At 63.1% G+C, this 13,609-nt stretch overlaps 1 protein-coding gene and 1 long non-coding RNA gene across 10 annotated transcripts in view; one reads left to right on the top strand and one right to left on the bottom strand.

Annotated features, from left to right (window-relative positions):
• The window catches only part of LOC132214495 (uncharacterized), a 385,317-nt gene that overhangs the window by 207,042 nt on the left and 164,666 nt on the right, over nt 1-13,609 (top strand). The window lies entirely within an intron of this gene.
• Nucleotides 967-13,609, bottom strand: part of FGFR2 (fibroblast growth factor receptor 2) — a 73,643-nt gene continuing 61,000 nt past the window's right edge. For all 9 annotated transcript variants that reach the window (XM_059661837.1, XM_059661839.1, XM_059661838.1 and 6 more), the window contains 8 exons: nt 11,708-11,829; nt 10,416-10,526; nt 9,643-9,833; nt 8,076-8,198; nt 7,512-7,582; nt 6,571-6,708; nt 5,668-5,773; nt 967-2,506 (listed from right to left, as the gene is read on the bottom strand). In XM_059661837.1, the coding sequence (XP_059517820.1) occupies nt 2,342-2,506; nt 5,668-5,773; nt 6,571-6,708; nt 7,512-7,582; nt 8,076-8,198; nt 9,643-9,833; nt 10,416-10,526; nt 11,708-11,829 (1,027 nt within the window). In that variant the 3' untranslated portion in view covers nt 967-2,341. The remainder of the gene's footprint in view (nt 2,507-5,667; nt 5,774-6,570; nt 6,709-7,511; nt 7,583-8,075; nt 8,199-9,642; nt 9,834-10,415; nt 10,527-11,707; nt 11,830-13,609) is intronic.

Raw genomic sequence — 13,609 nt, 5'->3', positions numbered from 1 at the left:
GCTCCAAGTGTGAGCACAAGTAACGGCGTTCAGCCCCGCAGCCCGCTCACACTCACACGTTCACACTCACACACTCACATGCACGCTCACACTCACACACACACTCACACATGCACACTCACATGCACGCTCACACTCTCACACACGCTCGGGCTCACACTCACACACGCACGCTCACACTCGCGCTCCCCAGGCTTTCTCGGAAGGAAGCTGGGGTGTGGGGTCGGGTCGCGCTCACGCTGCCAGCCAGGACTCGCTCGCCTTCGCGTGCCCGGGCTCCGCTCCCTTTTCTCAGCCACGAGGACTGAGACGCGGGACCGAGCCCCCCACACGTCAGCTCCATGCGGCTCCGCTGAGCCCCTGGCTGGCGAGGCCACACGCTAAGAGCCAGCGCCAGGCCTATAGCCGCCTGGAGTCTTGTTCTGGGAAATCGCAGTCGGTGGGAGGATGCAGCTTTGATCCAGGATCCGAATGGCACCTCAGCTGCCAAGTCTTAGGCAGAGCCCTCGCACCACCTGCCCCGGCCCCGCACACGGAGCCGCGAGCAGACCGACCTCTCGTTCCCAGCACTGGAGGCCGGGCCCCGTGCAGCCCCGACCGGCTGCCGAGGGTCCCCCTGCACCCCCAGGTGTCCACTTCCTGTGGGCCCCGCCTTTCCCGCAAGAGGGATGCTCCGCTCCGCACACCCGCCCCGCCCCCCGCCCTCCCCCCTGCAGCTTGAAAAGCTCTGCCCCTCACCACCCCCACCTGGTCCTTGGGGAGCCGGGAGCCCAGGAAGGAGATGGTGTCCTGCAGCCTGTGAGGGACCCACCTCCCCTGGGGCCCCCGTGTCCTGGGCACCGGCCCCGGCCACCCCCCCGGCAGGTCCCTGTTTGTAACAAACCCGACCCCCCACGCCGCCTCCTGCCCCAGCGAACAGCACCGGCCCCCCTCCGAGCCCAGGAAACCACCCGGCGAGACACGAGGGTAAAAAAATAAGCTGCGTGACGTTTATTTTGTCTTGTTAACGTTAATATCTGTAGAGACATTTTTATTGTCAGTATAAAAATTAACAGGTTTTATTAAATACTTTCCCCAAGGCCCTGGCACGTACAGTCAGTGTATTCTGCATGCGCGGCGACCGCAGCGTGAGGGGTGTTTCGGAAGCAAAACACAGTCCTTTCGCACGGGACCCTCGGCCGGCGGGAAGTACGCTTCCTCTGCCGCCGGAACCGGCCGGACCCGCCAGCGAGGCCCGCCAGGAGCCGCCGGGAGCCACCCCTTAACACGATGGAGGGGACCCCAAACTCTCAGCGGAAGAACCGGCAGCTCATGGAGACCCTAAGAGCTGCTCTGCCGCCCACGAACCTGGAGCCGCTACCCAAATCCCCGATGAGAACACAGGCCAATCCGGCGACTGCGCCGCGGGCAGGGCCACCCGGGGAGGCGAGGCCAGGAGAGGGCAGCTGTTTGAGGAGCTGGTCCCACCGGCCTGGCAGGTGCAGGGAGCGGCCACGGGGGCCCCTGACCAAGCCGCCCATCAACACCCTCGCCCGAGCCCCGGCTCCAGCAGGCGGTTCGACAGCCCCGACAGCAGAGCTCGCACCCCGAACCTCGCCGCCCCCACCTGTCAGATCTGCCCTCAGTTCTCTTTTCAAGGGACCCGGCCACCAGCTACGTCGGAGCAGCCGGTCAACTCGCCCTCATAGAAATGCCACTTAAATTAAAAACAAAAATCTATAAATGATTAGTTGTTTTGCATATTACCAATCCATTAATAAATTAATGTTTTATACCATTTTCCCTGAAAGCAAAAATTAGGAAACTCCGGGTAAGAACAGCATTTAGCAAATAGCTATTATTTTTTTTTTAAAAAAAAGACCGATTTTCCAGGTGCACTGCGACATCCATTTAAAATCAATACAAAAAATAATTCCTTGTAAATATATAATATATATTTATACATAATTTGCGTCTATGTACATACACCCAGCACCTCTGTGCCCTCCGTGCCCTGTGCGTGCGCCGCCTCCCCTGCTCCCCTTCTTACAACATTCACAACGAGGCCAGACGCGCATCTGTCTCCTGAGTCCGGCTGGCCCACAGCCGGCCCGGCGGGTGGCGGGCGGCGGGCGTGCGGTCCCACCGCGCCGTCCGTGGCCCCGGAAACGTCCCTCTTCCCCTGGCGAAGACGACAGGTTTCCGACGGTGTCACCTTTACACGCCTGCCGCCGGCTCTCCCAACGACGCGCCCTCTGGTCCATATGTACAGTCGGAGACACAGCTCCGGAGGCAGGCCCTGCTCCGTGCGGCCAGGCTCCCGCGCCGCCCGCCTGCCGGGAGGGGGCGGACACACGCCCGCTCAGGTGTCCACGCTGCCGCTGACAGGCGGGTACTGCGGGAGGCAGGGCTCGTAGGGCACGGGGTCCGGGGAGAAGACGGAGTCGTCCCCCGACGAACAGGAGCTCCTGGTGTCGGGGTAGCTGGGCGAGTACTGCTCGAGGGGCTGGCTGAGGTCCAGGTACTCCTGAGGGAAGGACAGAGGCCTGTTATTTCTGTTGTTGTTTTTTAAAGATATTTGAATTGACGTCAGAGAGGAAGGGAGAGGGAGAGAGAGACACATCCATGATGAGAGAGAATCGTGGATCGGCCGCCTCCTGCACGCCCCCCACTGGGGATCGAGCCCGCAACCCGGGCCTGTGCCCTGACCGGGAATCGAACCCGGGACCTTTCAGTCTGCCGGCCGGCGCTCTATCCACTGAGCCACACCAGCTGGGACGAGAGAAACGTTTATCTCCTCTCGGGTTGGGTAACCGGTGAGGACGCGGGAGGGGCTGCCCAGGCCCAGGTGTTCCTGAGAGAAGGGACCAGAGGCCTTTTATTCCAAACGCAGGCTCTCGAGAGGTTGGCCCGGGAGCTGGGACGGGACAGGGCACCCTTGAAGGGTTGAGACCCAGCCGCCAGCCGTGCTCCCCGCCCCACCCCCACCCCCGGCTGCACAGCAACCTCCCGGCCGCAGCCCCATCGCCTCTGGGCTGCCGGCCCTCGGCTTTGTGTCACAACCGTCACCGGTAGACGCTGACCGTGGGGAACGGCGAGCCCAGCTGGGCTGGAGGCGCTGGGCCCAAGGACGTGCTCACTCTCCTCTGCCCCCTCCCGGGCGCGTGGGGCTCAAATTCTAGCCCAGCCCGGCCGGGTGGCTCAGGGGCTGAGCATCAACCTATGAACCATGAGTTCAGGGTCCGATTCCTGGTCTGGGCACAGGCCCGGGTTGTGGGCTGGATTCCCAGGGCAGGGCGTGCAGGAGGCAGCGGACCCATGATTCTCGCTCATCGTTGACGTTTCTCTCTCTCTCTCTCCCTCTCTTTCTCTCTCTCTCTCTGAAATAAAAAATTCGAGCCCAGCACAATGACAGGGTATAGATGTGGGCCCCCTCTAAGTAGTCCAGGCCATGCACGTTCACTCAACGAATTTCGTTTTACGCCTGTAGTTTCTGGGATAATGTAGGGGGAGCGTGTCTTCACTCGGGGGCGATCTCACAGACGTCACTCATGCGCTCAGACACTCTCTGCCTTCGAAACGCACACAGGGTCCCCCAGACCTCGGACGGATGTGTGGACATGACATCCACAATGGACCGTCAAGGACAGTTTAGGAAAACAGGTCCTGAAGGTTTACAACTCAAAAGGCTGGTCGCCCCCTGCGGCCAAGGGCGGGCGGGACCCACCGCGGCCGTGATGGCCGGGGACCTGAGAGCGGTTTTACCATTTTTTAAACGGCTTGAGAAAAAGTAAAATCAACAAAAAGACAAAGAATGGCTCATGGCGTCCTGGCCCGTCTGGCTCAGTGGACAGAGCGTGAGCTGCGGGCTGAAGGGTCCCGGGTTCGATTCTGGTCAAGGGCACGCACCTTGGTTGCAGGCTCCTCCCCGGCCCGGGCCCTGGCGGGGCGTGTGCAGGAGGCAACCAATCGATGAGTCTCTCTCACATCTATGTTTCTCTCTCTCTGTCTCTCCCCATCCCTTCCGCTTTCTCTAAAAATCAATGGAAAAATATCCTCAGGTGAGGATTAACCAAAAAAATGTTTTTAAAACATGTCTCACGGCTTTAAAATGATATAAAATGACATGTGAGGGTCCATCCAGCTTCCCCAGAACACGGACACGCGTGTCGGTTGACGCAGCGTCTGTGGCTGCTTCTGGGTCCCAGGCAGAGCAGAGTTGTGGCGACAGAGACCACGTGGCCCCACGTGGACTCCTACTGCCCCCTCCCCGCCCTGAAACTAGGGAGAGACCCCTGAACGGGAGCCCCGGGCCCCAATGCCTCCTGGGGCAGCGCATTGGGGCGTCACTCCCACACCCGGAGCCAGCGCCCCCTCCCCCTGTCGTACGCCGGGAGGCGGCGAGAAGTGCAGACACAGCACAGCAGCCTGTCGGGTTGTCAGAAGGGAGCCCACAGAATGCTGGCGGCTGAACATTGAAAAGACAACACCCTCCCCCCCACATCCCCCGCCAGGGCTGGCGAGAGCGAGTCCCGGACGGGGCTGCGGCCGCCCCCACAGCCTCCGGGGAACCACCCGCGGGGAAGAAGCCGCCACATCAAGCCCGCGCTTTGCTGACGACGATAAAAGTGAAACTTCGTCCTAAATGGAACCGTTTTCCCGGAGCATCTGGCAGCGATTTCAGACGGGAAGAGACTCGGGCTCTGTAGCCGCGGCTTCAGCAGGCGCTGCCGTGGCCTCGGCCCGCACGGCCCACGTGAAATGCCAACATGACACGCGGCCCTGAGCCTGGCCATCAGCTCGCTGGGCTGGAGGCTCCGTGACTTCCCAGCCGGCTCTGAGGGGGAGCCGCACGTCCCGACCCCACGTCCGGGGCCGGGCACTGACACTGGGAACACCGCTTGGCGGGAGAAGAGGCCGTTCCCGGCGAGGCCGCCCCTCGGCCCCTGCAGGGCACCCGCGCTCCCTGAAGCGCAGCCTCTCCCCTCCCGCCAGTCAGACGCCCCGACAAGGTGCTGGCTTGTCTCTTAATCACTCTGAAGCCATGACCTGAATTATTCAGAAATTTAAATCTATTATTTTCTTTCTCAACTCAGACAATGAGGGACCATGGGCGCCGATTCTACATATTATCTAGAAAATAAGTATTTTAGCAAAAGGTGCCAGTTTTCCCTTAAACATCCTAGTGGTCACTCGTGATGACACGGTGTGGACATTTACGTGCACACGGATGAGGCCGCGAGCCACACGCCTCGCCAGGCGGGGTCCGGGAGGGACTGACGGCTCCCGTGTTGTCTGAAGCGGGAGGGGCGGGGCCTCCATGCATCACGCCCATCGGGACCTGAGCATCAGCAGCTCGCACCCTGGTTACCAGAATCCACACGCATGCATGCACACACACGCATGCACACATTCATACATACACACGCACACACGCCCCGGGCCCAGCGCCGGAACACCATGGTGACGGGCGGCTCGGGCAGGGCCCGCAGGCTCTGGTCATGTGAGTCAGACGCTCACCACGCAGCTGAGAAAAACCAGGACCTGGGAGAGCACAGGTGAACCTGCTGACCCCTGCCTGACCCCTGCCTGACCCCTGGCCTGATGATGGACGGCCGCGCACTCGGACAGGCAGGTGTGTTTACAGCGCGGAGCGACGGGCCAGGAGCCGGCACGAGGGCGCCTTACCTCGTTGGTGGTGAGCGTGAGCACCCGGTCCAGGTCCTCCACCAGCTGCTTGAAGGTCGGCCGCTGCGAGGGCACGGCGTGCCAGCAGTCCCTCATCATCATGTACCTGCGGAGAGGCGCCGCCGCGTGAGCCCCCGAAACGGCACCACAGCCCACAGCCCTCAGGGCCGGTCCACCCGCTCCCAGCTAATCCCAGGGGAGGGCGGGCCAGACACGTCACAAACGCCATCCTGCCCCCACCGCGTGGACAGGTCTCTCCTGGTTTTAGTCACATCGAAACGCTAAGGAAGGCTCTGGCCAACGTTCAATTCTCTGCACTCCAGTGCGGGTCGAGCCGCAGGCAACCGGAGACGAACTAGTTCACTGGCTGAGGAAACGCGGCCGATGTCAAACCACAGCAGCAGTTTGCACGGTCCCAGGGGGGCTGCGGAAGCACCCGCCTCCACGCGCTGCGCTGGGGCCGGGGACAAGCACTGAGGGAGGCCGGGCTGGTCCTCTGGCCCTGTGCTCAGCCGGGCAGCCCCGTGGCTTCCTAGCGTGTGCGTGTGCGTGTGCATGAGGGGGCAGGTCTATCTTCCCGCCACTCTGAGGAGGGTCAGGGCAAAGCCCAGCACACGGCCATGTCACTCAGGAAGCAGAGCCCTGGCCGGGCACCGACGCCCCCTGATCGAAAGCTGGCTGCCTGCACCCCAGACGCTGCTCTCTCCCAGACAGGCCTGCGGCCGGTTGGAATCTGTCTCCCTCTCGGGGGGAGCCTGGGGCTGGAGGGGGGAGCCCGGGATGGAGGGGGGCCGGGATGGGGCGGGGAGCCCGGGATGGAGGGGGGCCGGGATGGGGCGGGTAGCCCGGGACGGGGTGGGGAGCCCGGGACGGGGTGGGGAGCCCGGACAGACGCCCCCTTACAGTTCGTTCGTGCAGTTGGCCGGCTTGTCCATCCTGTGCCCCTCCTTCAGCAGCTTGAACAGCTCCTCCACGGGGATCCCCGGGTAGGGCGAGCCCCCGAGGGTGAAGATCTCCCACATCAGCACCCCGAAGGACCAGCTGCGCAAGGAGAGAGCGAGGTCGCTCACCGCCGGCCCAGGCCGCCCGCATGCCCGTCCGGATAAACGCCCAGCGGCCTGTGCCTCCTGCAGCCCCCCGTGCCCTCCTGCCCCCCAGCATCTCCAGGAACAGGACGTGGGGTTCCCAGGGAGCCCCGCCGACGGCGGACGGTGATGGCCAAGCGTCCCCTTCTCTCCTCGGGGGAGGTTTGGGATGGCTGGGTGTTTTCCTTCGGTCGCTCTCAACCTTATTGGTCTTCAGTGCGGTGTTTGCAACACGAAGATCTCCACTCCTGGGCCCGCACCCCCCCCCCCCGCCCCCGCTCTGCCGGCCACGTGACCGACCCAGGGCTGCGACCTGCCCGGATGGGCAGCGGGATACACGCGGCCAGCGAGCTGCCCCCCGAGGCTCAGAGGCCGGGCGGCCGTGGAGCCCACAGGGCACGGAGGCTCCCGCCTCAGCCACCAAGGGGGCCGCTGGGGGGGAGGCGGTTCAGGCAGCAGGACCCGGACGTCTCCCGGGCCCATTCACACCTTCGGCGAGGGAGCCGAGACCACGCCGGCAGCTGGGCCAGCGAGACCGCGGCTCCGACCTGCACATCGTGAGTGAAGTCAGGGCTAGGGCACTTGGAAGCCGGGCCGATTAGCAACAGCCACGGGTTACCGGCCTCCTAAGGCCGTCCGGTGTGCGGCCGCTTCCGGCAGCTTCCCTGAACGTGTGACACGCAGCGGGCGCCGAGGAAGGCGCGGCGCGTACACCGGGTTTGCAACTGATGCGGGGGAAGCGGGGAAGGGATCACTTACACGTCACTCTGATGGGTGTACACGCGATCGAAAAGGGCCTCCGGAGCCATCCACTTGACGGGAAGCCGCCCCTGCGCGTGCGGGAGAAAGGAAACACCCACACGCTGGAACCCGTTTACACGCAACGGGGACAACACGCAACGGGGACTACACGCAACGGGGACTACATGCAATAAAGACTACACGCAATGGGGACTACACGCAATGACAGGGTGCGGATTCAGAAACACTGAAATGTCGTCTGCGTGGACCCTCTGGGCTGTGGGCCTCCCTGACCAGCGTCTGGAGGGAAAGGTGACCAGAAGCTCCGGGCCCTGCTGGTGGCTGGGAAGTCTGGGCCCAGAGCCCAGGAGGGCGAGAGGCTGCCGACTCTCCGTGCCCAGGAGGCTCACCCCACGACCCGTTAACACGTCGCCATGGGGAAGCGTGTGAGGAGCCAGACAAAGACGAGGCACAGGGGCCGGAGGAAGGCGCCCCGTCCGGGTCTCCAGCGCGGAGCACCCATTGTTCCTTCTGGAACGTTCCGGGCCACGCCCCCTCCCCCGAGCGGCTGCCTGCACTCACGTTCGTGGTCTTCTTGTAATAGTCGATGTTGTTGATGTCTCTGGCCAGCCCGAAGTCGGCTATTTTCATCACGTTGTTCTCCGTCACCAGGACGTTTCTGGCCGCTAGGTCTCGGTGGATACACTGAAACGAGAGGAAAACACTCGCTTTAGGGGGCTTCAGGCCTAAAAAAGAAACAGACCCATTTCTTGTAACATCTGAAGCCAAACCTCGCTTCCTTCCCAGTTAAAAGTGAGCGTGTGAGACCCTCTCGAGAGCGCCGGCCGGCTGCTCCCGCGTTCTCTCCCGCGGCTGACGGCACCACGCCCCTCACCCGGGCTCCGCGCTGACCACCCGTCTCTCCTCCGCGCACCTGCTCTGCGGCCGCCACCGCCAGACCCAGAGGCGCTGGCCGAGCACCCGCCTCCTGGTCCCTCCTCCAACATCCGGCCCGTCCCGCCCGCCCTCCCACGGCCGCGACCAAACGGCCGATTAGAAGGCAGCCAGTGGAGCTCTGGGAGGAATGAGTCAGAAATTCCCTTCTGTCCCCCCGCACCCCATTCTCTTGCTTCCGTGGACCCTGGAGGGGGCTGAGCTCAGACCAGGGAGGGCAGGGAGCCCCGAGCGCCTGTGCCGGCCCAGGGTTAGGAGGCCTCTTCACAGTGAACCCCAAGGCCTGGGCCCAGCTCCCCAGGCGGAGAGCTCCCGCCGACACCAGCTCGGAGCGTTTGGCCGGCGTGTGGTCAGTGGGACCCGTGCCCCACGCGCTGGGCTCCGGCCACACATCAGGGCTCGGAGCAGAAACACCAGGACACGACCGCCAGCCTCTGACCTCCACCCTCTTCTCTGCGAGAGCCAATCCAGCTCCCCCCGCCGCCCCCCACTGTGACCAGACCAGGGCTGCCTCGCTCAGTGGGGGCCGGGGGAGTCCCAAGGTGACACCAGGCTCCAGGCAGGTAGGTCAGACTCACCTGAGCCCCAGGAGGTCGCCGTGCAGCCCCCCCTCACCCCCACCCCAGGTGCGGGCTCAATGGCCCCAGGACACCTGGCACCTGGCTAGCTGCTCCCGGAATAACTCGGATGCTTTGAGTTCCACTGCAGGCGGCATTCCTGGAATGCAGGGCTCCCGGGGGGGGGGGGGGGGGGGACCTGCCTGCTCCCCCCATGGGGGCCCCTTGCTAGTCAGTCTGACAATAAACCCCGAGGAAACCCAGGACTCTGACTCAGCACCTCCCCATGATCTCCATTTCCAGCCTCTACACCGTAAACACGACACCGAAAGCCACGTCCAAACCCCCACCGACCCTGAAACAAACAAGGCCCACCCACCATCAGAGCTAAAGGCAGCGTGTCCGCTCCCGGCCCTGGCCGCCGCCCCCGGGACGGCCACGCCCCCGGGCTCAGGGCAGGCGGCTCTGCTCATCTCACGTGTCCCCCAAGGTCCCGTCAGGGGCTGCACGGGCTGTTGACCCCAACGTGACGGACGCCACCAGGACTCCCCGGTCGCACGAGACAGGCCAGGGCCCGGCAGCACAGGCGGGCCCAGCGGAGCCCGCCCCCTCGCCCAGGAGCACGCGGCCGCACTCGCCTTCTGGGAGGCCAGGTACTCCATGCCGCGGGCCAGCTGGTAGGTGCAGGACACCAGGTCCTTGAAGGTCATCTGCTCCCCGGGCACGTGGTTGATGTCGTAGGAGTACTCCATCCCGGGCGGCCGCCGCGCCCGCAGGTACTCCCGGAGGTTGCCCTTGGCGGCGTATTCCACGATGACGTAGAGGGGCCCTGGGGGGGCAGACAAGCGCCCTCAGACGGAAGGGTTCCGGGTTCGGTGCCGGCCAAGGGCACGTACTCGGTCCCTGCACCCGAGGTCACAGGTCGGGGCGCATGCAGGAGGCAACCAACCCATGTGTCTCTCTCACATCGATGTTTCTCTCCGTCTCTCCTCCCCGCTTCCACGCTCTCTAAAAAGCTATGGGAAAATATCCTTGGGCCAGGAAAAGAAAGTATTTTTTAAACAAAAAACCTGGCGTCCTCAACCCCCACCTTCACAGGACACGTCAGCCACAGCCGAGGGCCTGACTGAGAACCTTCTCCCGGCGCCCCCGTCACAGAAGCCCCAGGGGTCGGCCGTTCCCCAGCTCCGTGGGGGGGCGCCCCTCACCCCAGGCCCTGCAGGCCCCTCATCCGCAGTCACCCAGCGCCCACCTCCCCCCAGGCCCCGACCCCTGGCCCAGGGACACCTCCCTCAGGGGACTGTAAACAGAGCCTCCTGCATGCATGTGAGGTGCCCGGGAGCACGTCCCCCAGTCCCCGCCCCCCAGCGAGGCCGCCACGGCTGCCAACAGGTGCGAGCGCCCCACGCACCGTCCTGCGTGCAGGCGCCCAGCAGGTTGATGATGTTCTTGTGCTTCCCGATCATCTTCATCATCTCCATCTCGGACACCAGGTCGGAGAGGTCCTTCTCCGTGGCGTCATCTGCGAACGTCAGGGCGTTAAACCCGTCCCACGCCTCCCACGGGGTGGGGCGGGGGGGGGGGGGCCTGGGCTCTGCCATGGCCACGCGGGTATTTACAACATCGTCCCGTTGGCATAACTCACTGAATAGCAGCTAATGTGCTATGGCCCAGCCGGCTCAGTGGTTGGGCATCGACCTATGAACCACGAGGCCGATCAGGGCACAGGCCGGGGTGCGGGCTGGATCCCCGCTGTGGGGCGTGCAGGAGGCGGCGATCAGTGATTCTCTCTCATCATGGATGCCTCTCTCTCTCTCTCTCTCTCTCTCTCTCTCTCTCTCCCCCTTCCTCCCTCCCTCTCCTGTCTTCTCTGAAATCAATTTAAAAAACACTTCCTAGAAAACGTATGTTGCTATGAAAAAGCCCCTAGACGTATTGCATGTGGAGCCCCGCCTGTGACCACCGTGGCAGGGCCAGACCCAACGATGGCCGGCCCGCGGGCGGGACGCTCCCCACCCCGCACCCTCGGCCGCGCGGGGAGCTGCCCAGCGCTGGGCTCAAGGTGCAAACAGCATGAAACTGAGTGTCAGAGCCAGAGGGGACTCCCCCACCTTCCCTGCCCTTGTGCGTCGGGGGCAAAGGCCCAGGCGGGAACGAACTGCCCCCCGCGTCCGACGGCCACTTAGGGGTCAGAAGTCAGGACGGGCGTGGATTTGGGCCGCTCGGGCCGAGGCCGACTCTCTTCCAGCCCAGCTCGCAAATGTGGGCTGCACTTTGACAAAACTGGCTTTTCGTTTTTATTATTTTTTTACCAGAGGGTACTTTTTCTGTTGATTTCTAGAAAGTGGGGGGGGCCAGAGAGAGAGAGAGAAACATCGATGCGAGAGACACATCAACTGGCTGCCGCCCACACGTGGAACTTGCAACAGAGGTACCCGCCCTTGACTGGGAATCGAACCCGGGACCCTTGGGTCTACAGGCCGACGCTCTAACCACTGAGCCACCCGCCGGGCAAACTGAGCCAAACTGGCTTTTTTTAAAAAGCGCACACAGCTCAGGATAAACCGTCTCCGAGATGCTGATTCATCCTGCAAACCCCTCACCCCCGAGGTCAGCCATGTGCCCTCGGACCCCCGCCAGGTCAGAGTTCACGTGCGACCAAAGGAACTTTCTCAATAAGGCGCCCCCCCGGCCCCCACTCACCTTTCAGCATCTTCACGGCCACGGTGACCGCCTCCTTGGGCTTGTCCTTGTCGGCTCCCACGGCCTCGGCCATCACCACTTGCCCGAAGCAGCCCTCCCCAAGGGGCTTGCCCAGCGTCAGCCTGCGTGGGGACGGGGATCAGCGCCGGCACCGGGCGCCGGGAAGGGCCAGGACCAGCAGAGCCGGCTCCCGGCTCAGGCGCGGGCGCTGATGGTACGGACCTAACGCGGCGGCCACGCGCCCGGGTGTCCCAGTGACGCCGTGGAGCCCGTCCGCGGGGACGGCTACTCGGGTCCACATTCGGGCTCCGGTCTGTTTTCCTGACGGAAGGGACCCCGGCCGCGGGCGGGGCGGCCGGCGGCCCTAAGAGCCGGCAAAGGGGGGCGTCACTACACGCCCGTCGTTCAGAATATCCCCGAGAAAACCTGCAAGCCCGCTGCTTCCCTCTTCGTCTCCGGGAAGCGATGTCTTTAAAGTCGCTGTTATTCAAATACCAGTGGGTTTACACTCACATTCTGGGGCCAAGACACAGGCTCTGAATCTTAAATGCATTTCAAGGAATCTCTCTAGTTTTTCAATAAGAGGAAAAAAAATCTATAAATTGGGGGGGGGGAGGAATTTTTTTTTTTTTTTACGTAACAGCCTGGAAAGCCACATGACGACTCAAAATTATCATGAAGACAGTCCAGAGTGAGCACAGCAAACTAAATTCTCAGCTTGGAGGCGCTGGGCACGTCCTACCAACGCCCACACCTTGTCCCTGGGACAAGCCACAGGACAAAGCCGTGTCTGAAACACGTGTGACCGTGGCTTCTCACGCACACGCAGCGCGGGACTCAGCGTGGAGAGCGTGTTTGTGGCGGCACAGGCTGGCGTGCAGAAGCCAGGCCAAGGCCCAGGGCGACGGACGCTGCGCTGAGGTCACTCCGCTTCTACGCTGAACTGAAATTAAATTTAATGTCTTGGCAGAAAATAAACATTTGCGTTGGAAAAAGGGCTAATTTATGTCCCAGCGCCGGCCACCCCGGGCGTAACAATCCCCCCTTTGTGCAGCCCCCGCCCCCGTCTCACGGCGGCTCTCAATGCCTTCATTCACGGGCCGCGCTCCGCCCTCGCCGGCTCCGTCCTGTTTTGAAAGGTTTAGCGCAAAGCTCAGACTTTCCACACACGGGCCCCGGGCGGGAGCGGGCCGCTCGCACCGACAGGCCCGCACTGGCGGCGGCGGCGTCACGGGCGGCAAAGCCACGCTGGGCCCGAGCTGCGACTTCTAACATCTGGTCCCAGCTGCCCACCAGCCCTCTAATCCTGCCGGACCTGAGGCCCCGACCCTAACTGTCCCCTATACCTGGCCCCTGAGCATTAAAGAGAAAAACCAACGTGATACAGAAAAATGTTAGCTACAGGCAAACGAGTGGTTAGAATAAGATGGAACTTGGAGACATTGTGGAAAATAGGTCTACCTTTCATCTCGCGCCAATATTCCACCTTCGTGCGGAAATTACCGAAAAATCGGGACAGCGGTCTGGTAGGGTTAAGGTCTGTGGTCCAGGGCTCCCAGGTCACCCACACGAAGGGAATCGAAGGGCGACGCGCTCATGGGAGCCAAGAGCCGGGCTCCGTTCCTGAGGGCTGCCCCTGACCTGCTCGTACGGGAGCCACGTCCAGAGCATCAGGCATCGGGCACCGCCCGCAAGGTGGCCGGCCTCTGGCGGGCAGGGCAAGGACGCAGGTCCCGCCCCACAGAGCCCAGGACCAGAGCAGGAGCGACCCGCGCCCAGCAATGCCATCAGCAGAGCCCGGGTGGCCGCCCTCGGACGGAGCCCGCCTGGGGCATCCCTACGTCATCCAACCAGGAGAACGTTGGGAATCACGGGAAACGATGGCGTATCGGAAGCTTTTCA

This window comes from Myotis daubentonii, chromosome 13, assembly GCF_963259705.1.
Source record: "Myotis daubentonii chromosome 13, mMyoDau2.1, whole genome shotgun sequence".
Classification (NCBI taxonomy): Eukaryota; Metazoa; Chordata; class Mammalia; order Chiroptera; family Vespertilionidae; genus Myotis; species Myotis daubentonii.
This window is presented reverse-complemented; position numbering and strand designations above follow the sequence as displayed.